Source organism: Phaseolus vulgaris, chromosome 7 (assembly GCF_000499845.2).
Source record: "Phaseolus vulgaris cultivar G19833 chromosome 7, P. vulgaris v2.0, whole genome shotgun sequence".
Lineage (NCBI taxonomy): Eukaryota > Viridiplantae > Streptophyta > Magnoliopsida > Fabales > Fabaceae > Phaseolus > Phaseolus vulgaris.
In genome coordinates, this window is record NC_023753.2 from 14519665 (window position 1) to 14546202 (window position 26538).

At 46.6% G+C, this 26538-nt stretch overlaps 2 protein-coding genes across 3 annotated transcripts in view; both read right to left on the reverse strand.

The window, feature by feature from the left end:
* Positions 1-26538, reverse strand: part of LOC137829104 (C2 and GRAM domain-containing protein At1g03370-like) — a 70518-nt gene that overhangs the window by 33053 nt on the left and 10927 nt on the right. The window lies entirely within an intron of this gene.
* On the reverse strand, positions 8183-14815 carry LOC137828239 (uncharacterized). Of its 2 annotated transcripts, none has more exons than XM_068634720.1 (2): positions 14639-14815; positions 8183-9678 (listed from the first exon to the last, which is right to left on the reverse strand). In XM_068634720.1, exon 2 carries the CDS (start codon positions 9671-9673, stop codon positions 8279-8281), a length of 1395 nt encoding a protein of 464 aa, XP_068490821.1. In that variant the 5' UTR covers positions 9674-9678; positions 14639-14815; the 3' UTR covers positions 8183-8278. The 2 variants fall into 2 exon arrangements, with proteins under 2 accessions (XP_068490821.1, XP_068490822.1); XM_068634721.1 differs by having other exon boundaries at positions 8189-9678; positions 14660-14809.

Here is a 26538-nt window from a genome sequence, read left to right on the forward strand (position 1 = left end):
TCATGATGAAGCTAATCGATTGGTTCTTTCAAACAACCGATTGAAAGAACTTAACAGCTGGCTGGAAAAGAGAGTGAAATCACTTGAAGATGAGATTGAAAAATCTAAAAATGATTTCAAAAATCTGGAAAATCATTTCAAAAATTCTTCTTGCAAGTGTGACACTCTCATTTGCGAAATATGCGAAAATCTTGAGAAAAAGGTTCATTATCTTGTTGAAACTGTGGACAAGCTTTCAAAGGGGAAATCTAACTTTGAGAATGTCATGGCATCTCAAAGCTGTTGTACCGATCAGGTAATCGGAAGTGATGATGTGGCAGCAAGCGATAATATAGGCGTGTCGAACGGGACACCTGGCTGGCAGAAGGGAAGTGCATCGGGAATTCCGTGTAGTCGCCAATCGATTGAGTTGGCGTTCTCCGATCTCTAGTGTGTGTAAACCGGCGGTCACTAGAGTTGCGCCATAGTTGCCATACATGAGTACTAGGAGATCAGGTGGTTAGAGACCGCCGAAAGGGGCCCATCGCCGAAAGATCAGGAAGGCTTGCTTAAAGCTTTCAAGAGGTAGAAGTACGAAGGACGAGGTTATCAGATGATCATTCTCTAGCCAGAGGTCGGAGCAAGGGAACAGTTTCCCCGAACATGCATGATGTGCAAGTGAAGCAGATCGTGATAGCCGCAGGCGAGACCACAGAGAAGGTGTGCATGGTGACACCCCGTACTCGTCACATAAAGGATCGCGCTCCATGGAAAGCTGTGCACCAAGTTACTCCTTTTATGGGTAACTTAGTCGAATAGCTTGAAGAGTAGAAGTGACGCTCAAGTGGAGGGAGCTCCAGATGGCGACACGTGTACAGTTGGATGCGAGCCACGTGTCCAGAGGTATAACCGTCAGGAGAGAGAAAGTGCTCAGGTATATAAGGAACTCTTAACAGACTTTGAGGTACGCTTTTCAGAACACTTCAGTACGCTTTGAGAATACTCTCTAGGACACTGAGATTCACTGCGCACGGTTCCTTGAGTTTAGATATTCTCTCTGAGTTTTTGGTGATTCTGTCACTGACTTGAGCGTCGGAGCGCGATCGGCCGCAGCGGCGCCACTCTATTTTCTTCAGGTTCTTGCGAGGAATTGAGGCGTGAAGGACAGAGGCTAACGTGGTGCGAAGCCAATCCAGAAGGAGAAACCTTTGACGTGGCAAGACTCTTGCACTCAGGTCAACCGGCAGAATCATCAGGCGTCCACCGTGGGGCCGTGTAAAATGTGTTTCCCATCCACAGCGTGAGTTTCTTGAAGTTTCTGCGGTTCTTGTGTGGTTGTGTGCTGGTGCAACCATTTTCGGCGTTTTTCACCGTTTGTTTGAGTTTTCGATTGGTGAATTGAAGTTTCTTACCGTTTGTGCGAGTTTCAATCGGTAAATCGAAGTTTTTATCATTCGTTCGAGTTTTCGATCGGTGAATCGGGAGTTTTGGTGGAGAAGCGGTAGGTTCGTGTTGAGATCGGTGAATCCCGTGCTGTTGTGGTTGCGTTCTTGGAAGTTCTTTGGAGTTTAAGAGGTTTTGACCGATGGATTGCTGGATCGATCGTTCCACTGGTGAAGGTTTTGGTCGCTGAAGCTTGATGTGTTGATATTTCATGAGAAAGATGAGAAGTACGCGTTCAAGTCCCGTTGTGCCAACTGCTGGAGAAGGCGCCATGACCATGGCGCAAATGATGGAGATCATGCGTGCGTTGCAAGCAAATGTGGAGGCATCGCGCGTAGAGCAAGCGAAGATGCACGAAGACCTAGTCGCCTCTCAGGCCAGAAATGAGGAGCTCAGCAAGGTCACTGAGGAATTGCGTCAACTCTTCACGAGCAGAGAGGATGCGCAGCTGTTGAGGAAGTTGCACCGTCGTCGCCACCACGCGTCTTTCGGATGCCGTTTGCTCAGGCGATCACGGACAGGCGATCCCTGCGAGCGTAGTGGTCGTAAAAGCTTCTTTCACCGGCGTGGAGGATCCTGAAGCACATCTCACTGCGTTCCACACGCAGATGATGCTGTTAGGAGGCTCGGATGCAGGTTATTGCAAGATGTTTATGAGCACGCTCCAGGGGACGGCGCTGGAATGGTTTGTTAGCCTGCCTACAGGTCACATAACCAATTTCCAGCAGTTCTCAAAGCTTTTCGTCGACCAGTACATTGTGAACAAGGCGCCACCTAGGGTGTCTTACGACTTGTTCGACGTGAGGCAGTATCAGGGAGAGTCCCTCAAGGACTATCTGAATCGTTTTGGAGCACAGATGGTCCGCTCGCCTGCCAAAGGCGAGGAGATGTTGGTATACGCCTTCAAAAAGGGTGTACTGCCTGGACCTTTCTGCGAGGCGCTAATTAGGGACCACCCGGCCACGTTTGCTGAAGTTCGGCGACTTGCTGTGGCCCACATCGCCGACGAGAGTGAGGTCGCAGAAAAGAGAGGGAGCGTGGCTCCTGCTAAGCCACGGGCCCAAACTAGAATTCAGCCGCAGAGGGTGTTGGAGACGGCGGCGGCTAAGAAGGATCAAAGGACTCGCCATCCTTACGACCCAAAGAAAAACAAGGGAAGGGGCCTAGGGCGCCCTAGGGAGTTCAATCGCCCACCCAGGTACAAGTTCGTCATGGGGTTGGCGGACCTGATCGCCATTCCCAACATAGCTGTCAGGCTTAAGGCGCCTGAGAAGGTCTCAGACAAGGTGTTAGGACCAAAACCGAATGCATGGTGTGAATTCCACCAAAGTTTTGGTCACTCCCTTGATTCGTGTTTGGCCCTGGGTTACCAGCTCGACGATTTGGTCAAGAGCGGCTTCTTGAATGACTACCTGCTGGACAAGAGGACGGGGCAAGCGTCGAGCTCTCAGCCGACGAGCAGTGAAGACCAGCAGCACGAGATGCCCACTCACGGCGAGATCCACACCATCGTTCGAGGTTTCTCAGGTGGTGGATGTACTGCATCACAGAGGAAGAAATATGCAAGGTCCGTGATGGCAGTAGATGTGTTCGAAGATCACTCGCCAGATGTGGACATTACGTTCACAAAGGAGGATGTCAAGGACGATGTACCTCATGACAACGATCCCATAGTTGTCTCGCTAGTCACGGCGGGAAGGAAGGTCCACCGAGTACTGGTGGATCAAGGAAGCTCGACAGATGTCATGTTCTGGCCGACTTTCACCAAGCTGCAATTACCCCTTGACCAGTTAAGGCCCTACGGAGGATGCTTGTATGGGTTCGCTGGCGACCAGGTGGAGGTCAGGGGGTACATTGAGTTGAGAACTACGTTCATAGACGAGGCGGCCTCGAGGACAGAGAAGATCAGGTACCTCGTCGTTAATTCCCCCTCGGCGTATAACATTCTGTTGGGAAGGCCGACCCTCAACAGAATAGGAGCTGTGCCCTCAACTAGGCACACGAAGGTTAAGTTGCCATCAATGGAGGGGGTGGTGATCACCATAAGATCTGACCAAAAGGAGACAAAGAAGTGCTACGAAAATAGCCTCAAGAATAAGAGGTCGGTGAGCTACATCACCACGACGCCGCCTCCCGGTGTGGAGCCCAGGCCAACAGAAGGGCGAGTTGTTGATGCGGCGATGGAGGTGACCGCCGGAGGCGATGTCGTCATGGTGGACGCCGAAGCAAGGGGAGAAAATGCCGGTCGGGAGGAAGAAGCAAGAAACCGCCCAGAAGAGGGTAGGGAGTCGGGAATCGCCAGGGCGGTGATCGCCAGTGAAACAAGGCCCAAACCCGTCGAGGAGTGGCTTGAAAGGGAGATCGGGGGCAAGGTCTTCAAGTTGGGAAGATCTTTGAAAGGTCAGCTACAAGACCAGATCGCCAAGGTGATAGAAAGGCATCTGGATGCTTTTGCATGGTCTGCGTCAGACATGCCGGGAATCGACTCCGATTTCTTGTGTCACCACCTGACAATTGACACACAGGTCAGACCAGTGCGACAGAGGAGAAGAAAGTTCAATGAGGAGAGGAGACAGACAATTAGGGATGAAACGTAAAAGCTCCTCGCCGCAGGCCATATCAGGGAGGTCCAGTACCCTGAGTGGTTAGCTAATGTCGTGCTGGTAAAGAAGAGCAACGGGAAGTGGCGCATGTGCGTCGACTTCACGGACCTAAACAAGGCTTGTCCAAAGGATTCATACCCTTTGCCAAGTATAGATGCCCTGGTCGACAGTGCAGCAGGGTGCAAGTTGCTGAGCTTTCTGGACGCCTTCTCAGGGTACAATCAGATAAAGATGCATCCCATGGATGAAGAGAAGACCGCCTTCATGACTGAGAGATCGTGCTACTGCTACAAGGTGATGCCCTTCGGGCTGAAGAATGCGGGGGCCACGTACCAAAGGTTGATGGATAAGGTACTTGCACCGATGCTGGGAAGGAATGTGCAAGCGTACGTAGATGATATGGTCGTGACTTCATTAGAAAAAAGCAAGCACATCTCAGATCTGGAGGAGCTGTTTACCACGATCGCCAAGTTCAAATTAAAGCTAAACCCCGAGAAGTGCATTTTTGGCGTAGAGGCCGGGAAGTTCTTGGGTTTCCTCTTGACTGAAAGGAGAATTGAAGCAAATCCTGATAAGTGTGCTGCCATCTTAGCGATGAGGAGCCCGGCTACCGTGAAGGAAGTGCAGCAGCTTACAGGTCGGATGGCCGCCCTATCTCGTTTCGTGTCAGCTAGTGGAGAGAAAGGTCATCCGTATTTCCAATGCTTAAGGCGAAACAATAAGTTTGTCTGGTCGAAGGAATGCGAAGAAGCTTTCGTGAAGCTTAAAGAGTACATGGCGAGCCCGCCGGTTTTGTGCAAACCTTTGGTAGGAACCCCTCTCAGTTTTGTGCAAACCTTTGCCTCGTTTGAGGTGGTGCATGTACCCAGAGAGCAAAATGCCCGAGCTGACTTGCTAGCCAAGCTCGCCAGTTCAAGCAAGGGGGGTAGCCAATAAGTTTGTCTGGTCGAAGGAATGCGAAGAAGCTTTCGTGAAGCTTAAAGAGTACATGGCGAGCCCGCCGGTTTTGTGCAAACCTTTGGTAGGAACCCCTCTCAGTTTTGTGCAAACCTTTGCCTCGTTTGAGGTGGTGCATGTACCCAGAGAGCAAAATGCCCGAGCTGACTTGCTAGCCAAGCTCGCCAGTTCAAGCAAGGGGGGTAGGCAGAGGACAGTTATTCAAGAAACTCTGAAGACGCCCAGGGCGTTTGTGGCAGACCACCAGGTTCTTCAGATAAGTAAGTCGACGGAGAAGGCGGCGAGGAGTCACAAGTCCTTGACCCAGGAGACCTTGAGATCGCCGAGAATAAGAGCATGCCGAGGGGAGAGGGTGAACATGGCGCAGGTCTGCGCTACATATAAGCCAGACACATGGATAACGCAATACCAGCGCTGCCTGGCAGATGGCGTTCTCCCGCTGGATCCGACGAAGGCTAGGAAGATAAAGAAGAACTCTAGCAAGTTCACCTTGATCGACGGCGAGCTGTACAGGTTTGGGTTTACACACCCACTCCTAGAATGTGTGCACGGAGAAAAATGTACAAGAATTACGGCCGAGCTCCATGAAGGTATATGTGGGAGTCACATCGGGGGTCGAGCTCTGGCTGCAAGAGCTCTCCGTGCAGGTTATTACTGGCCAACGATGAGGGAGGACTGCAAGAAGTATGCTCAATGTTGCAAGCAATGTCAGCAGCACGCCGATTGGCACAAGGCACCCCCAGAAGAGCTGAAGTCAATTTACAGCCCTTGGCCGTTTCACACTTGGGGAATTGACATTCTGGGACCCTTCCCATTGGCGGTCAGGCAGATGAAGTACTTGGTGGTGGCGATTGAATATTTCACCAAGTGGATCGAAGCGGAGCCAGTAGCCCAGATCACCGCAAATAAGATCGAAGGCTTTGTATGGAAGAATCTCGTGTGCCGGTTTGGTGTGCCTAAACGCCTGGTGTCGGACAATGGGACTCAGTTTGCAAGTCACCTGTTGAAGAAGCTGTGCGAAGAGGTGGGAATACAACAGGTGTTTGCATCCATCGAGCACCCACAGACAAATGGCCAAGTAGAGTCTGCCAATCGAGTATTGCTGAGAGGTTTAAAGAGAAGGCTCGAGAAAGCTAAGGGATCGTGGGCTGAAGAGGTACCCTGCATAGTTTGGGCGTACCATACCACTGAACATTCAGGAACCCACGAGACCCCATTTAGCTTGGTTTATGGATGTGATGCGATGATTCCAGTTGAAATCCAGGAAAGCTCGCCGAGATTCCAGAACTTTGTGGCGGAAGACTCGAACAAAGAAAGAAGATTGAATCTGGATTTACTGGATGAGGTCAGGGAGGAGGCAAGAGTAAAGGCCGAGGCAGTAAAAAGGAGGATTGAGCGAAGGTATAACTCTAAGGTAATGCCAAGGCAGTTTAGAGGGGGCGACCTGGTGATGAGGAAGGCCCATCAGTACGAGATGGAGAACAAGTTATCGCCTAAGTGGACAGAACCGTTCAGAATAACCAAGGTGCTCGGGAACGTCGCCTACTGCTTAAAGACGTTAGAAGGAGGGGCGATTCCTCGCACCTGGAACGCCACACATCTCAAATTATATTACAGTTAAAGCTTTGTAAGTAAAAACGAACATGAAGAAATTTACATGCTTTCTGTTAAAACAGTTTCAAGGGGCACTCTTTTTTCCTTGAGGAGGGTTTTTAATGAGGTCACCCAATAAAGAAGAGTTTTCAAGCTTAAGTTTATGAGATTGCATGCTTGTTGTTTTGAAAGTTTTTAGAAAAAAGACCTTATCACTCGTACGTGATCTAAGGCAACGACAAAATTACATTGCATGCTTTCAGTTAAAAGTTTTAAAAGTCCCCATCGTTTTTCGGCGATTGGCGGCATCAGTTGAAAGTTTTAAAGTCCCCATCGCTTTTCGGCGATTGGCGGCAGTAGTTAAGGTTTTAAAGTCCTCATCGTCTTTCGGCGATCGGAGGCACCGGTGATGACTAAAGACCTCAACGCTCTCGTGCGTCTTGAGGCAAGAAGAGAAAAAGTCCTCCTCGCCTTTAAGCGAGTGCAGGCGAGAAAGAGAAAAGTCCTCCTCGCCTTTGAGCGAGTGCAGGCAAAAAGAGAAAAAGTCCTCCTTGCCTTTGAGCGAGTGCAGGCGAGAACAGAAGAAGTCCTCCTCGCCTTTGAGCGAGTGCAGGCAAGAAGAGAAAAATCCTCCTCGCCTTTGAGCGAGTGCAGGCGAGAACAGAAGAAGTCCTCCTCGCCTTTGAGCGAGTGCAGGCAAGAGAAGATCGAAAGACCTCTCTGCACAAGCAGATAGAGGCAAGATTGAAAGTCCTCAGCGCGTCCAGGGGGGAGGAGATGTACACCCTGGGCAAGCAGAGGCACCAGAAAAAGTCCTTCTCACCTCAGAGTGAGTTCAGGCAAGATGAATTGAAAGGTCAGGGGTGTTCGTGACCTTAAACGGTGGGAAGGGAAGGAAAACGCCTTTCCCCCTTTAAGTGAAACATCAATATTGACCCAGTAAGACCAGATAAAACTTCCACTCTTGCAGGCGGTGTGAAGATAGATAAAATCCTTCTCGTCTTGAATGAGTTCAGGTATGGCGTGAAGGGTGAAAGAAGTTAAAAAGATAACTAAAGTAGGTTCAAAGAGAACACCTCACTATCCAGCTCATTGTTCTGAAACTCAGGGAGGTAGAGAAGGATCCAAAAGGCGCCTCTACCCCCAGATGAGGGAACAATGGTCAAGTTATGAAGGTAAGAAAGGTCACATCGCCAGAACCCTACGGCAATCAGAAGAGTTCCAGGTGATGACAGGAATAAGGGCTCACTTTGCTGGGCAGATCGGGTAAACTGTATTTTGATACTAGTTTGAGTTAAAACCTGCTGCCTAATAAGTAACTTATGTTAAGGTTTGTTGCCTTGAGTTCACAAGTTGTATTAAATGTCATCGCTAAAGAGTTAATAGTTGCTCAAGTTTACTTTGAGTTAACAGTTTGATAAGTTGTTATAAGATTAACAGTTTATTCAAGATCGAAGCAGTGTGTGAAAGGTGAGGCTCGAATATTGCTGAGTTAATTCGTTTGAGTAAGTTTCACCAGTTATGTTGGTAAACCACACAACAAATAAAGGTAAAAGCGTGCAAAGTAAATAGAAAGACGATATAGGGAAATGAAAATCATATAAGTAGCGACTGTTCGAGTTTGCATACAGATGTATACAGTTACATAAGCAGTAAGATTACAGATAAAGTTTTTACAAAGAAAAGGTGATGCAGGAAGGCAGCTAGTCTTCAGAGGGTACAATCTTCCCATCCACCACCTCGTTGCTGATCGACACCATGGAAAGGTCGAGCTCAGGGTATTGACATGCTACTTGCTCCAGAGCGGCGTCAAACCCGGCGGTGAGGACTTGGGCAGCGCTCTGCTCGAGCTCGTGTGTTTGCTTCTTCACCTCTTCCGTTTCCTCACGAGCTCGAGCGAGTTCTTCAGCAGCTTTTTTGCCTTCGTCCCGAGCATGGGCCAGCTCTGCAGCAATCTTTTTGGCCTCCTCGCGAGCTTCGACGAGCTCAGCGAGAGCATTGTCCCTTTCCTTCTCGACCTTCCCAAGGAGAATCTCCCGATCTGCCGATCTCTTCTCGAGGTTCTCCACTCTGGACGCTTCCGCCTTTTTTGCCAGATCTGCCACCTTGAGCCTATATGGGACCAGCTTGCTCTCCAAGTCAATCTTCTCTTGGAGTTGGAGGTGCAGTTTCTGGCACAGATCGGAGGCTTCCTTGCGCGTGCTTCTTAGCTCCGCGTCCATTGCATCCTCAAGCCTTGAGTGTTCCAGCTCAGTCATCAGCAAGTTGTACGTGAGCTTTTCAGCCTCAGCCCTTATCATCAGGTTTGACTCCTTGAGCGCGGAGTTTTCCTCTTGAAGCTTCTTGAGTGAGCCCTTCACAGCTCTTGATACGAGCAAAGGGAGATCTTCCGCCATAGTCTTTAGTTGGGCTGTGAAGGGTCCCAAGGTCTCTTCGAAGGAAGTTGGGAGGCTTGAGTTTGCTGCGGGAGGTGGTGGAGGAGTTTGGTGCTGACTTTCACCACCACCATCTTGAGTTTGTAGGGCGAGGGGGGCTTCTAGGCGTGGTGGTGAGGTCGGGGATTCTGTTATCAATATTGGCGAGACTTGAGCGCCCTCATCGTCTCCTAACGCGGCCCCAGCAATGGATGTGGTGGAAGGAGGACCCTCTCCAACAGATACGAACGGTGTTGAGGCGCTTGGAGGGTCCTCTGCATAGTTAGGGCCGCTGCTTTCAACCACTGGGGGTGCGGCGGCCAGGGGCGTTGCTTGGACTGGTTGTAGTGGAGCTGGAGGTGAGGGCGGTGTTGGTGTTGGGAGTGTAGGTGGTGTAGAGGTGGCCACCCTTGTCCTCTTGGTGATGAGGCCATCCTCAGTCTCTTCATCATCCTCTTTTTCCTCTTGCACCACTTGAGGAGCCTTCCTCTTAGGTTTCCTCAAAACTAGCTTCTTCCTTTCTGGGGCGGGCAGTACCCCAGAAGAAGTCGGACCTCGGGGAGGGGTCTTGCCTTGGGCAGCGGCGATCTCCACCACCGGGTTGGGCGCAGCTTGGGAGCCCGCCGCGAGCTTGTGGGATCGGGCGATCGCCCTCAATTCTGCCAGTTTCCCTTGTCCCCACATGTTATCTGCACAAGGTAAAGGATAGGTGAGCAACCAAAACATAAGCAGAAAATACAAGTATATTTATGCAGGGATAACACAAGCAGCACGTGGAGTAGTGATCAAGGCCTATACAGAAGGATAAAGATGCTAAGTCAGTTTTAACACGAAGCAAGAATCTTGGTACTGGAGTAGGGACTAACCTATGTGTATTTCGAGTTTGCTCTCGAAGAACTCATAGGGAATAATTGAGGCAGTGGGGAAGGTGATGTTGACGGCAGCCACGCTCTTCCAGAAGAGACAAAGATCTTTGTCTAACTCCCCCATGTTGTCAGGACTTCTTGGTCTCCTGAAGTTGTCCTTGGAGTCCTTGGTCCCCTTGTTTACCCAATACAAGGGGAAGCCGTCAAGCAGTGAGGGGTCTTGCTCATTCTGGCACACCTTCACGAACTTCCCTTTCCAGTCTTTATAAGATTGCTGGAAGATTGAGAAGATTGATCTCCAAGCAATCCCGTTCAAGCTGACCCAGAGGCGATCTCCGAGATTCTTTGCCTCAAACAGGAAGAGGAAGACGTCGACTGAGGCCGGCAGCAACAAGTGCACACAAAGAATTTGGAACGCCCTTACAAACGCCCAGCTGTTGGGATGAAGCTGGGCAGGGGCGATGTTGAGCTCGGTCAGCAACTCTCTCTCAAAACGAGTAAAAGGAAGCCTAAGCTTCACTTTCTTGAACAAGGTAGTGTAGATGAAGCAGAACAACTCGTCGTTGTTCCCCTTATCGTCTGCATAGATCGGTTCACCCGGGAGGCAGGGCAGCACGGCCACTTTGCTATCATGCTCCTTGTGGAAGGAAAGGTCGGGTTGATCTCCTTTCCTCAATCGGTGCACGCCCAACTCAGTGTTTATCGAGGAGGTCTCTTTTAGCAGAGTTGGGGTGGCCCAAGGATAGAGCTCCTTATAGTCTTACAGAGGAAGGGAGGCTCCTCCGGCGAGTGGTGGAGTTGCCTGGGTAGGGTTGGCGTGAAAAGAGGTAGGCCTCTCAGCCTGAGTAGAGGGAGCACCAGAGGCTTGTGATGGGTTGCGTGTCGATGGAGGATTTGCCCTAGGGGCAACCCTACGAGTTTTGGGTGGAGGGTTTCGCGATGAAGAAGAAGGGTTAGCGGTGGACTTCGTGTGAGCCATCGCAGGAACTGCAAAGGAAAGAGAAAAGGATGAAATGAAGCTAGCAGAGAATGACTCGATTGGGGACGAAGAAGATAGAACGAACGACTGAGGGTTCGCTGGGATGGACGTTATCAGGGACGAAACCTTAGGTTACGAGAAAAAAGAGATACAGCCCACAACGTATGCTTCAGACAGTTAATGGATGATGCAAATCGATTAAAATGCAGTAAATATCAATAGGAGGAGTAAAAGGGTTACCTTTCTATGATCGGATGAGCGCTGAAGAAAGTTGAAGATTGAGAGAGACGAGGAGTTTCGAGGTTCGCAGAGAAAGCGTTTGGAATGCTTGAGAATGAAGAAAGATGATGGAACAGTGAATAGCGCGAAGGGTTTAAGGATTTCGAACGTTGTAGGAAGCGCAAACGGCAATTGAAAACGACCGTTGATGAAGCCACGTGTCGTTTGATTAAAGAGGGGGTTGGTGGAGCGCCAGAAAGGCAAAGGGTACGAACGTACGAAGATCCGTACAAGCGCCACGTAGATCGACGATGATTTGACTTCTTAGTCTTTTCGCTGGTCAAGTCTCAGCTTAAGACTGGAGGGCTTGTGTACCGATCAGGTAATCGGAAGTGATGATGTGGCAGCAAGCGATAATATAGGCGTGTCGAACGGGACACCTGGCTGGCAGAAGGGAAGTGCATCGGGAATTCCGTGTAGTCGCCAATCGATTGAGTTGGCGTTCTCCGATCTCTAGTGTGTGTAAACCGGCGGTCACTAGAGTTGCGCCATAGTTGCCATACATGAGTACTAGGAGATCAGGTGGTTAGAGACCGCCGAAAGGGGCACATCGCCGAAAGATCAGGAAGGCTTGCTTAAAGCTTTCAAGAGGTAGAAGTACGGAGGACGAGGTTATCAGATGATCATTCTCTAGCCAGAGGTCGGAGCAAGGGAACAGTTTCCCCGAACATGCATGATGTGCAAGTGAAGCAGATCGTGATAGCGGCAGGCGAGACCACAGAGAAGGTGTGCATGGTGACACCCCGTACTCGTCACTTAAAGGATCGCGCTCCATGGAAAGCTGTGGACCAAGTTACTCCTTTTATGGGTAACTTAGTCGAATAGCTTGAAGAGTAGAAGTGACGCTCAAGTGGAGGGAGCTCCAGATGGCGACACGTGTACAGCTGGATGCGAGCCACGTGTCCAGAGGTATAACCGTCAGGAGAGAGAAAGTGCTCAGGTATATAAGGAACTCTTAACAGACTTTGAGGTACGCTTTTCAGAACACTTCAGTACGCTTTGAGAATACTCTCTAGGACACTTAGATTCACTGCGCACGGTTCCTTGAGTTTAGATTTTCTCTCTGAGTTTTTGGTGATTCCGTCACTAACTTGAGCGTCGGAGCGCGATCGGCCGCAGCGGCGCCACTCTATTTTCTTCAGGTTCTTGCGAGGAATTGAGGCGTGAAGGACAGAGGCTAACGTGGTGCGAAGCCGATCCAGAAGGAGAAACCTTTGACGTGGCAAGACTCTTGCACTCAGGTCAACCGGCAGGATCAGCTGTGTTTTTGGAAAGGCTGGTTTAGGTTTCAATCCACAGAACCAACAAGATAAGTTTTAAAAAAAAAATTCAAGAAAGCTTTTATATGCTGTGTTTGATTTCAGTTTTTATGTTTTTCTGCAAAACAGTTTGCTATATGTTGAATGTTGTTTATCTTGATATTATGCTCTGAATTTCTGTATTTGTTTATGTTCTAACCAAATATCAGAAGTTTTATGCTTTTCTTAAAACTATATCTTGCAGGAACTGCTTCAGATTCAATCAGGTACAACACAAGCATTAGGGATTTGTCTTCATCAAATAGGGGGAGATTGTTGAACCAAGTGGTGTTCAAACTTTGAAGAATCCAAACCCTTTGAAGGATGTTGAAGCCCTGGCTATGCTTGTTGTTGCTGTGCTGTTTTAGTTAGGATCTGGGGTATATTGTGTATGTAATCCACTCCTTGATTGAATCCAAAGCATAGGCATTCTCAATCTTTTTGAAAGAAAAATGTTTTTCAAACTAAGTTAAAAACAACCGATTGTTTTGTCGAAACACCCGATTGTTTATACTTAGATGTTTTTAGAAAAGATTGAAAACTGTTTTTCAAATGGTTGAGCTGTTAAAACCAAAACAACCGATTGATTCGAGGAAACAACCGATTGTTTGTTTTGGTACCATAACAGAAAAACTGTTTTATCTTTGACTGACCATTAAATGTTTTTAACTGCTTACGCTCCAGTCTTTAAATGTTTTAACCAATCTTTAAATGCAATTAAAGAGTTTGTTAAGATTTGATAACAAACAACATCTTTGAATAAATTCCGAAAAACATATTTGAGTAACAAGTTTTTGAATACAGATTTTGAGTTTTTTAAAGAGTTGAGATTGCTTAGAGTTTGTGATTGATCAAAGTGTGTGGAATAGGATTATGCTTGTATTGATTTCAGATTATCTTCTGTAACAAGTGTAATCCTTGTACTCTGTTGAACAAGTTTTGTTTATGTGTTTGCTGAGATTTGCTGTGTGTTCTTGAGGGGATCAAGATCAACAATCTTAGTGTTGGTGTGTTGGCCAAGAGAAGTGTGTGTCTTGAGGGGATTAAGGTCACTTTCTTGGTTGTGGTGTAAGTGATCAAGGTGTGATTGCTTAGTGGATTTCTTCAGTGGTTTCTGAGAAGACTGGATGCAGCTCTGGGTTTAGAGTGAACCAGTATAAACATCTGTGTGTAATCTCTCTATCCTTAATCTCTTTAAATTCAGTTTTGATATTTGTTTGCTGGTATAAACAACCGATTGTTTCTGCGAAACAACCGATTGTTTTTCTGGTACTGCTGTTTTTGCTTGCTGTTTTGGCAAACTGGATTCCTTATCAATTGTTTCTTGAGATAATTTCATTATTGGTTTAAAAGTTTGCGAAAACCCTCTTTAAACAATTCACCTCCCCTGTAGTTTAAAGTCATCCATTCTAACAAAAGTTGTAAAGTGTCTAATAACCAAAATAGACTAATATGTATCATTATAGAATGTTAAAAAATTGCATACTCAGAGTTCAATGAGAAAAAAAATAGAAACATAAACGAAATCAAATCTTTACAAAGTCCGATGCCACAATAAAAGGTGAAACCAAAATCCAAATCGTAAAATATCAAGATATATTAAGACTAACGATTAAATTTTAATATATCACAACATTTTGCAATTTGAATGTCAGATTCCACTTTAAGTTGTAGCACCAGAGTCTAAAGATTTTGAGATTTTTTCAAATCACAAATTTAGATAAATAATTTGAAACAACACACAATATCCAATATAAAAAATATTAACAAAAATCGATAAATTTATTCCAAAAAACCACATTCTAATTGAATACTTTTTTTTTTCATCCACTTTAATTTGTAAAGTGGCGCAACCTAATATTTGATTGTTAATATATCACTATCCAAAGAAAAGTACCCGTGTAGTGTTATGTGATGTTGAAATTCGTGGTCTATTTTTCTTTCAGCAAGAATTATTGGCAGATCTCTTGGGAAAGGTAAAGGTGTGGATGCAAGAATGGTGCAAAAACACAAGATGAACATGACAAACTTTAATTCCTTTTTCAGATTTGTGTCTTTCGAAGTTGCACACAAGTAGAAAAGCAAAATCATATAACATCTCACAAATAGCTTATCTCCTCTATATCCGCAACTTGCATAAAAATCTCTCTTATTCTCTGTTCAATCTCTCTTCTTTCTTTGTCTTGAGTTTAAAAAGAAAACAGTAGAAAGAAAGTAAATCATCCACCTCAACTCTAACGAGCCCCACCTCTGCCGACTCCAACACAGCAAGACGTTCAAGCGTTGTTGTCGTCAACTGTCTCAGGCTATCGCTCCGGTCTTTTCCATGGTCCCGAGTCACAGGAACCTGCTCTCCTCACCTTGCTCAATCTCGTCGTAAATGACGAAAGGTCCGCGCTAATCTTTGTATAGAGCGGTTTCCTCACATATAATATAAATAATTTTATATGGTTTAAAAAAAATTGGTTCAAATTTTAAAATTTCAGCAAATTTTCATTTCAAATTTTAAATTCCAAATTTTCATTTCAAATTTTAATTTCAAGTTTAGCGGTAGCGATGAAAGTGAAATAATTTATGCTCCTTCCAACTACCATTCCATACCTCACTGTGATTTTGACAGAAAACAAAAATCCAAAACTCTATTTACAAAATCACTAAACTCTCTACTATTTATACATCATTAGATTTTAAAAATTATTTAATATGAGAACATTATGTAATATGAGAAAATAAATATATAAAAACTAAGTTAGTTATTTTTTTGTACATATTTAAATTTATAATAAGAGGTTACCTTTATCTTATCTGCCAACTTATTAATATTTTATCATTAATTAGTAAAACAAAAACTACTTTAATGTTCAAACAATCGGTTGTTTCACAGAAACAATCGGTTGTTTCACAGAAACAATCGGTTGTTTCACAGAAACAATCGGTTGTTTATACTAGTTGAAAAATATACAAACTGAAATTAAAGAGTTTAAGGGAGAGAGAGATTGAACAAACAGTTTATACTGGTTCACTCTTAAACCAAGAGCTACATCCAGTTTCCCAAAATACACTGGGGAATCCACTAAGTAACCAAACCTAGATTACTTACACACACCACCAAAGAAGTGACCTTGATCCCCTTAAGACACACACTTCCTTTGGCTCAGCACATACACCACGAAGAATGTTGATCTTGACAACCTCAAGAGTACACAACACTTCTTGGCCTACCACACCAAAGTTTACACAAAGTACAGAAGGATTACACTTGTTACCTTATGAACTGAAATCAATACAAATGAAATCATATTCCACTCTCTCTTGATCAAAGCAAGCTCAAAGCAATCTTTAACTCTTGAAAAGCAAAATCAGTGAAAAAATCAAATCTGTTTTTCTATGATTAAATCTCAGTTGTTGTTTGTTACAAAAGATAAACAAAATTTTTATTGCTTTCAAAGAATGGTCAAAGCATTTAAAATAGGAGCGCATTCAGTTACAAAATCATTTAAAGCTCAGTCAAACACATAAAACAATTTTCTGTTATGATTTGAGAACAAACAACCGGTTGAATGTGCGAATCAATCGGTTGTTTTGGTTTGACAGCAAGTCAACCACCAAAAACAATTTTCAACCTTTTTTCAAAACACCTAAGAGTAAAACAATCGGTTGTTTCGAGAAAACAACAGGTTGTTTTTCACTTAGTTTGAAAAACACTTTCAATCCAAAAGGTTTGAAAATACTTTAGCTTTAAGATTCAATCAATAGTGGATTTACACAATATAATCTACCTAGATCCTATTCTAAAGCACCTCAGCAACAACAAGCACATTCAGCCTTCCATCAAACTCAAAGGATTTGGATTCTTCAAAGCTTGAATACACTTGATTCAACAATCTCCCCCTATTTGATGAAGACAAATCTTTGGTTGCTTGTGTTGGACTTGTTTGAATCTGAAGCAGAACTTGCATACAAAACATAAACAATGTACTGTATCTTACAGCAGCAGGTTAGTGTAATTTGAATTTTTCTGCATAAGCACTAAAGCATAAAAACAACCAAAACAGTATATACAAGTATCAGATAAACAATCGATTGTTTTCACGAATCAATCGGTTGTTTCTGTCAGCAAAAACACAGAGTTTCAGCAGTTTAAACTGATTTCCAGAATTTCCAGAAAAAGACACACAAGAACCAATCAATTCTCCCCCTATTTATCTTCACAAATAGTCTGAAACAGTTAGTAAACAATTTAGGAAAGATTTTGAGAGTCAAGGATGCCTAACTCATTTCTCAAGAAGAAAAACCTTTCTTTTGGTAAAGGTTTTGTGAATATGTCTACCAGTTGCAGTTTTGTCTAAATGAACTTCACTTCACAGTCACCATTGCTCACATGATCCCTTATGAAATGATGGCGAATCTCAATGTGTTTAGTTCTTGAGTGCGGAATCTGATTTTTGGTATGATTGCTGGCACTTGTGTCTGCACACATCAAGGGAACTTTGCTCATCTTCAATCCAAAATCTGCAAGTTGTTGTTTAAGCTAGAGGATTTGTGCACAACAGCTTCCAGCAGCAATGTACTCAGCCTCTACTGTAGAGAGAGCCACACAAGCTTGCTTCTTACTATGCCATGAGATGAGACTTGAGCCAAGAAGATGGCAAGTGCCACTTGTGCTTTTCCTGTCCAGCTTGCATCCTGTAAAATCTGAATCTGAATAGCCAATTAAATGTATGGGAGAGTTAGAAGGATACCATAACCCAACATTTGTTGTTCCTTTGAGATATTTCAGAATTCTCTTTGCAGCTTTGAAGTGGGATTCCTTTGTTGTCCGGTCTACTTGTTGTGAGATAGAGCAAAGAGCCAATCAAACCTCTATATTTTGTTTGATTTACCCCTTTTCCAACCACATTTGCATCCATATAGCAGCTTGAGGGCATAGGTGTGCTTGCTTCCTTGCAACTCTCCATTTCAAATTTCTTGAGAATTTATTTACAATACTTTGATTGACATAGAAAAATTCCATCCTTTGTTTGTTTGACCTGCAATCCAAGAAAGAAAGAAAGTTCTCCTATCATAGACATTTCAAACTCACCTTTCATAGCAGCCACAAAATCTTCACACAAACTATCTTGTGTAGCACCAAAGATGATGTCATCAACATAGATTTGCGCAAGGATAATTTCAGAATTTGACCTTTTGATGAAGAGTGTCTTGTCAATCATCCCTCTTTCATAGCCATGTGACAAAAGGAAGTTGCTAAGCCTTTCACACCACTACATTGGAGCTTGCTTCAACCCATACAAAGCCTTTTTCAGCTTGAAGACATGATTAGGGTGTTGATGATCTTCAAAGCCCGGTGGTTGATCCACATACACTTCCTCATTGATGTAGCCATTGAGAAAAGCACTCTTGACATCCATTTGAAAGAGTTTAAATCCACTCATACATGAAAAAGCTAGCAACAACCTCACAGCTTCCAATCTTGCAACAGGAGCAAAGGTTTCCCCATAGTCAATGCCCTCCTCTTGATTGTAGCCTTTGGCAACAAGCCTTGCTTTTTTCCTTGTGATCATACCATCCTCATCCAATTTGTTTATGAAGAACCACTTCGAACCAATGATGTTCATCTCAGCTGTGTTAGGGACAAGAAACCATACCTCATTCCTTGCAAACTGATTCAGCTCTTCATGCATAGCTTCAATCCACTTTTCATCCTTGAGAGCTTCCTCAATTGACTTTGGTTCAATTTGAGAAACAAAAGTAGTGTGCCTGCAGAAGTTTGAGATAGAGCTACGTGTAGAAACACCCTCCTTTATCTACCCAATGATGTTCTCCACTGACAGATCTTTAGGAATCCTCCATTCTTTAGGCAACTCACTTTGCTGCTGAATTTCAATCGGTTGTTTCGAGCAATCAACCGGTTGTTTTTCTGCACAAATGTCCACCTTTTCCAAACTGATGTTCTGCTCATCCTCTTCAGTACTGTTCTTTAAGATTTGAATGCTCTTGCGATCCACTTCATAAAAGACCACGTGAACAGACTCTTTTACAGTCATTAGCCTCTTGTTGTAGATCCTATATGCATGACTATTTAGGGAATAGCCAATGAAGATACCATGATCATCTTTTTCATCAAATTTCCCTAGGTTTTCATTTTCATTGTTTAGAACAAAGCAACTGCAACCGAAAACTCTGAGGTGATTGATGTTTGGTTTCCTTCCATTGAAGAGTTCATAGGGAGTCTTCTTCAAGATTGACCTTATTAGCACTCTATTCATCACATAACAAGAGGTACTTGGGAAGAGAAGATTCACTTAGCATTTTTCTAGCTAATTCTTCAAGGGATCTGTTCTTCCTTTCCACTACACCATTTTGTTGTGGAGTTCTTGGAGTTGAGAAATTGTGCAGAATTCCCATCTTTTCACAGAATTTGATGAACTTTTCATTTTGGAATTTCCCTCCATGATCACTTCTTATTGAGCCTATGTTGTTGTTCTTTGTGTTTTGCAATCTTCTAGCAAGCTTCTTGAATGTAGAAAAGGCATCACTTTTTGATTCCAAGAAGAGAGTCCAAGTGAACCTAGAAAAATCATCCACAATAACAAGAGCATAATAGTTGCCACCGAGGCTCATGGTTCTTGAAGGTCCAAAAAGATCCATGTGAAGTAGCTCAAAAGGTTTTAAAGAAGAAACAACATTTTTTTTAAAAGAGTTTTTCACTTGTTTCCCCTTTTAGCAAGCTTCACAAATATGGTCCTTCTCAAACTTGAGCTTGGGCAGCCCAATCACAAGATCTTTAGATATTAATTTGTTTAAGTGATTCATGTGAATGTGAGCAATTCTTCTATGCCATAGTCAAGACTCATCATGCTTAGAAAGAAGGCAACCAATTGAACAAGGAGAAGAGATATCCAAGAGATAAACATTATTGATTCTATTACCCATCAACATTACCTATTTTGTGTTGGGAAGATAGATTTCACAGGAGTTTGTTTTGAAGATAACTTGATATCCTTTGTCACATAATTGATTAATGCTTAGCAGATTGTGCTTTAAACCTTCTACATAAAGAACATCATGGATGATCAAGATATCTTTGTCTCCTATGGAACATCTTCTGTACCGCCCTGGTAGTCGGAAGTGATGACGTGGCATCCAGCTACAGTATAGGCGTGTTGACAAGACGCCAGGTTGGCAGAAGGGAAGGAAGTCGGGGGACTCGTGTAGTCGCCGGTTATTAAGTTGGCGTGCTCAAATCTCCAGCATACCAGAACCGGTGATCACCGGGTTAAAGATGAAGTCGCCAGATGTAAACTCAGGCGACCAAGTGATTGGAGATCGCCGGAGCAAGCACATCGCCAAAGATGAGGGTGGTGCAGATTATGAAGGCGGCCGGCGAGACCACAGGGAAGGTGTACGAGGGCACCCTAACTCGCCAGTTCTAGTAGAGATCGCGCTCCCAAGATTGCTATGCACTGGGCAGCACCATGCATAAGTAACTTAGCCAAAGGAGAGTCAGAAGCAGCGCCCAAGTTAAGGAGGCTCCAGATGATGGCACGTGTACGACTGGATGCGTGCCACGTGTCCAGCTGCGTAACTGCCAGGAGAGAGAAAGTGACCAGGTATTTAAGGGTTTCCCAACGAACTTTCGAGGTACGCACGTTCAGATTGTATTCTTTACGCTTGCGAGTTCTTGAGCATACTGTGAGAGAGAACATTGCACGGTTCCTTGAGAGTTCTTGAGTGTTTGCTCTTGAAGTATTTGGTGGTTCAGTCACTGACTTGGGCGTTGGAGTGCGATCGGCCGCAGCGGCGCCGCTCTGTTCTTTTGCAGGTTCTTGAAGTGGATCGTGACGAAGGACGGAGGTAGAAGCGGTGCACACGTCGATCCATTGACGAGGCAAGTTCCAACGTTCTGGTCAACAGGCAGGATCATCAGGCGCCCACCGTGGGGCCGTGTAAAAACCTGTTCCCATCTGCAGCGTGAGTTCTTGGAGGTTTTCGTAGTTTTCCGCGTGGTTGTGTGCTGGAGCAACCATTGTTCGCTGTTCGTTTAAGATTTGTTCGGTGATTTCGCGTTTTCCACCTATCGTTTGGGTTTTTGTTCGGTGAAGTGAAGTTTTCTGCTGTTTACGCGAGATTCGTTCGGTGAGATTTGAGTTCTTTGGTTCGTTTGGTTTTTCGTGGGAGAAGTGGTGGTTTCTGGTGGAGTTGCAGGTTTCTTTGGAGGTTCGCGGTGTTCTTGAGTTTTCTTGCGGAGTTTCGCGCAGTTTGACCGATTGATCGCTGAATCGTTCGTCGCTGAAGGAGGTGTTATTCATTACTCTCTGTAATTTGCTAAGTTTTCATGAGAAAAATGAGAAGCAACCGTTCAAGTCCAGTTGCGCCCGTTGCTGCTGAAGGCGCCGCCGCCATGACCATGGCGCAGATGGTAGAGATTATGCGCTCGTTGCAGGCCACGCGCATAGAACAGGCGAGAATGCATGAGGACCTGGCCGCCTCTCGGGCCAGGAATGATGAGCTTAGCAAGGTGACTGAAGAATTGCGTCAAGCTCTTCAGGAGCAGCAGGGGCGTCCTATTGCTGAGGAGGTCGCGCCGTCATCGCCACCTCGTGTTTTTCCTATGCCTTTCGCTCAGGCGATTACTGACACGCCTATTCCTACGAGTGTGGTTCCTGTCAAGGCTGTTTTTACCGGCGTGGAGGATCCTGAGGCTCATCTCACCACGTTTCATACGCAGATGATGCTGTCAGGAGGGTCAGATGCCGTATACTGCAAGATGTTCGTGAGCACACTCCAGGGAACGGCGTTGGAGTGGTTTGTGAGCCTGCCTAACGGTCACATAACCAATTTCCAACAGTTCTCGAAGATTTTCGTCGAGCAGTACATCGTGAATAAGGCACCGCCCAGGGTGTCTTATGATTTGTTTGATATAAGGCAGTATCAGGGAGAGTCCCTCAGGGACTACCTGAATCGCTTTGGGGCGCAGATGGTCAGATCGCCGGCCAAAGATGAGGAAATGCTGGTATATGCATTTAAGAAGGGTGTGCTGCCAGGACCATTCTGCGAGGCACTGATCAGGGCTCACCCCGCCACGTTTGCTGAGGTTAGGCGACTTGCGGTGGCCCACATCGCCGATGAGAGCGAATTCGCCGAGAAGAGAGGAAGCGTGGCTCCCGCCAGGCCACGCGCCCAGACCAGAATCCAGCCACAGAGGGTGCTGGAGACAGCGGCGGCCAGAAGGGATCAGAGGACTCGCCATCCTTACGATCCAAGGAAGATCCAAGGTCGCCAGCAACCAGCACGCCAGGAATACAATCGCCCGCCTAAGCACAAGTTTGTCATGGGATTGGCGGACCTGATCGCCATTCCCAACATATCCGCTAGGTTGAAAGCGCCAGAGAAGGTGGGCGACAAGGTGCTGGGACCAAAGCCAGATGCCTGGTGTGAGTTTCACCAAGGTTTTGGCCACACCGTGGATTCGTGTTTGGCTTTAGGATACCAGCTCGACGATCTGGTTAAGAGCGGGTTCCTAAATGATTATTTGCTGGACAGAAGGACGGGGGGCGCGTCGAGCTCCCAACCAGCCGGTGGAGAAGCCCAGCAGCACGAGATGCCTACGCACAGGGAAATCCACACCATTGCGGGAGGTTTCTCAGGTGGTGGATGCACCGCATCACAGAGGAAGAGGTACGCGAGGTCTGTGATGATGGTGGATATGTTTGAAGACCACTCGCCGGAAGTGGACATTACCTTCACCAAGCAGGATCTTCGAGACGTTGTGGCTCATGACAACGATCCCATAGTAATCTCGTTGATCACAGCAGGAAGAAAGGTCCACAGGGTGCTGGTGGACCAAGGAAGCTCGGCAGACGTAATGTTCTAGCCGACTTTCACGCAGCTGGAGCTGCCCCTTGACCAGCTGAGGCCCTATGGAGGGTGTTTGTATGGTTTCGTTGGTGACCAAGTGGAGGTCAGGGGGTACATAGAGTTAAGGACTACGTTTACAGATGAGGCGGGCTCGAGAACGGAGAAAATCAAATACCTTGTTGTGAACGCTCCTTCAGCATACAACATCCTGCTGGGAAGACCCACGCTCAACAGGATAGGCGCTATACCGTCAACTCGGCACATGAAGGTGAAGCTACCGTCTATGGAGGGGGTGGTGATCACCATCAAATCCGATCAGAAAGAAGCGAAGAAGTGTTATGAGAATAGCCTGAAAAACAAAAGATCGGTGAGTTATGTTACAACCACCCCGCCTCCTGGTGTGAAGCCCAGATCGACGGTAGTAGAAGAGATCGCCGGAAGAGATGTGGAGATGGTGGATGCTGATCTGGGGGAGGGGAACGCTAGTCTGGAGGAAGAAGAGGCAAGGAATCGCCCTGAGGAAGCGAGAGAGCTGGGAATCGCCAGGGCGGTGATCGCCAGAGAAACCAGACCAAAACCCGTCGAGCAGTGGCTCGAAAGAGAGATCAGGGGAAAGATCTTCAAGCTGGGAAGATCTCTGGAGGTCGAACTCCAGGACCAGATTGCCAAGGTGATAGAACGGCATCTGGATGCTTTTGAATGGTCCGCTTCGGACATGCCCGGGATCGACCCCGACTTCTTGTGCCATCATCTGGCGATGGACAACTTGGTGAGACCAGTACGACAAAGAAGAAGAAAATTCAACGAAGAGAGGAGGCAGACGATTAGGGACGAAACACAGAAACTCCTCGCTGCAGGCCACATCAGGGAAGTTCAGTACCCTGAATGGCTGGCCAATGTCGTACAGGTGAAGAAGAGTAATGGGAAATGGCGCATGTGCGTCGATTTCACTGATCTGAACAAGGCTTGCCCAAAGGATTCATATCCTTTACCAAGCATAAACGCCCTGGTGGATAGTGCTGCAGGGTGTAAGTTGTTGAGCTTCCTGGATGCCTTCTCGGGGTATAATCAGATCAAGATGCATCCCATGGATGAAGAGAAGACTGCATTCATGACTGAGAGATCGTGCTATTGCTACAAGGTGATGCCGTTTGGGCTGAAGAACGCGGGGGCCACGTACCAGAGGTTGATGGATTGAGTACTTGCACCGATGCTGGGAAGGAACGTGCAAGCGTACGTCGATGACATGGTCGTGACCTCGCCAGAGAAAAGCAAGCACGTTGCAGACTTGGAGGAATTGTTCACGACGATCGCCAAGTTCAGGCTGAAGCTGAATCCAGAGAAATGTATCTTTGGCGCGGAGGCTGAAAAATTCCTGGGATTCCTCTTGACTGAAAGAGGAATAGAGGCCAACCCGGACAAGTGTGCCGCCATCTTGGCGATGAGAAGCCCGGCCACTGTGAAGGAAGTGCAACAGTTAATAGGTCGGATGGCAGCTCTGTCTCGCTTCGTGTCAGCTAGCGGAGAAAAGGGACATCCCTACTTCCAGTGCTTAAGGCGCAATAACAAGTTTGCTTGGACGAAGGAGTGCGAGGAAGCCTTCGTCAAGCTGAAGGAATATCTGGCGAGCCCACCGGTTTTGTGCAAACCACTGGTGGGAACCCCTCTCAGGTTGTATTTTGCTGTAACTGAGAGGGCGGTGAGTGCGGTGCTCGTCCAGGATCAAGATCAGGCTTAAAAGCCTATTTATTTTGTTAGTAAGGTGTTGCAGGGCCCAGAAACGAGATATCAGGCCCTGGAGAAGGCTGCGCTGGCTGTGGTGTTTTCGGCAAGGAGGTTGCGCCACTATTTCCATAGCTTCACAATTTTGGTGATGACCGACTTGCCCATCCAGAAGGTCTTGAAGAAGCCCGACGTTGCGGGAAGGATGGTGAAGTGGGCAGTAGAGCTATCAGAGTTTGATATTAAGTATGAGCCCCGAGGCCCGATGAAGGGGCAAATCTTTGCAGATTTCGTGGTCGAGCTCTCATCTGAGGCGACACGAGTTGAAGGGGATGATTTCCGCTGGGTGCTCTCGGTGGACGGATCATCGAACCAGCAGGGCAGCGGTGCTGGAGTCATTTTGGAAGGACCCAACGGCGTGCTGATCGAACAATCTTTGAGGTTTGCCTTCAAGGCCAGCAACAACCAAGCAGAATACGAGGCGCTGATCGCCGGGATTTTGCTGGCCAAAGAGATGGGAGCTAGGGTGTTGATGGCTAAGAGTGACTCGCTGCTAGTCACAGGGCAAGTAACAAGCGAGTTCCAGGCTAAAGATCCACAAGTGGCGGCTTACTTGGAGTATGTGCGGAATTGAAGAGTTCCTTTGCCTCCTTTGAAGTGGTGCATGTGCCCAGAGAGCAGAATGCCCGAGCTGACTTGCTAGCCAAGCTCGCCAGTTCAAGCAAGGGGGGTAGGCAGAGGACGGTGATTCAAGAAACTCTGAAGACGCCGAGGGCATTTGTAGCAGATCACCTGGTTCTTCAGATAAGCAGGTCGACGGAAAAAGCGGCAAGAAGTCATAGGTCTTTGACGCAAGAAACGTTGAGATCGCCGAGAATTAGAGCGTGTCGGGGAGAGAGGGTGAACATGACGCAGGTCTGCGCTACCCATGAGCCAGACACCTGGATAACACAGTACAAGCGGTGCCTGGCAGATGGCCTTCTCCCGCTGGATCCGACAGAGGCTAGGAAGGTAAAGAAAAATTCTAGCAAGTACACATTGATTGATGGCGATTTGTACAGGTTTGGGTTCACTCACCCACTCCTGGAATGCGTACATGGCGAGAAGTGCACAAGAATCATGGCAGAGCTCCACGAAGGAATATGCGGAAGCCACGTCGGGGGTCGAGCTCTGGCCGCAAGGACTCTCCGTGCAGGTTACTACTGGCCAACGATGAGAGAAGACTGCAAGAGGTATGCACAGTGTTGCAAGCAATGCCAACAGCACGCCGATTGGCACAAGGCGCCTCCCGAGGAGTTGAAATCGATTTACAGCCCTTGGCCGTTTCATACTTGGGGAATCGACATTCTGGGACCATTCCCGCTGGCGATCAGGCAGATGAAGTACTTGGTGGTGGCGATTGAGTATTTCACCAAGTGGATCGAAGCAGAACCAGTGGCCCAGATCACCGCACACAAGATCGAAGGTTTCGTGTGGAAGAACATTGTGTGCCGGTTTGGTGTGCCCAAGCACCTGGTGTCGGACAATGGGACTCAGTTTGCAAGCCACCTGTTGAAGAAGCTGTGCGAAGGGGTGGGAATTCAACAAGTGTTTGCATCCGTCGAGCACCCTCAGACAAATGGCCAAGTAGAGTCAGCTAATCGGGTGTTGCTGAGAGGGTTGAAGAGAAGGCTAGAGAAAGCCAGAGGAAGCTGGGTTGAGGTGGTACCCCGCATTGTCTGGGCGTACCACACCACTGAGCAGTCAGGAACCCATGAGACCCCGTTCAGCTTGGTCTATGGATGCGACGCAATGATTCCAGTGGAGATCCAAGAGAGCTCGCCGAGATTCCAGAACTTCGTAGAGGAAGACTCGAATGAGGAGAGAATGCTGAACCTGGATCTGCTGGATGAAGTCAGGGAAGAGGCGAGGTTGAAGGCTGAAACGGTGAAGAGAAGGGTTGAACGAAGATATAACTCGAAGGTGATGCCGAGACAGTTCAGAGAAGGCGACCTGGTGATGAGGAAAGCCCACCAGTACGAGATGGAGAATAAGCTGTCACCCAAGTGGACGGGACCGTTCAGAATAACCGAGGCGCTCGGGAACGGCGCCTACCGCTTAGAGACATTGGAAGGAGGGGCGATTCCTCGTACTTGGAACGCCATGCACCTCAAGTTGTATTACAGTTAAGAAGCTTTGTAAGTAAAGACAAACACGAAATTATATTGCAATGTCTCTGTTAAAACAGTTTGAAGGGGGCGCTCTTTTTTCCCTAAGGAGGGTTTTTAACGAGGCCACCCAATAAAGAAGAGTTTTCGAAGCTCAAAGTTGTTTTAGATTGCATGATTGTTGTTTTCAGAAAGTTTTGAAGAAAGACCTTGTCACTTATATGTGATTTAAGGCAAGTAAAGATATATCGCATGCTTTCTAAAAAGTTTTTAAGTCCTCATCGTCTTTCGGCGATCGGAGGCACCAGTTGAAGTTTAAGTCTTCATCGTCTTTCGGCGATCGGAGGCACCAGTTAAAAGTTAAAGTCCTCATCGTCTTTCGGCGATCGGAGGCACC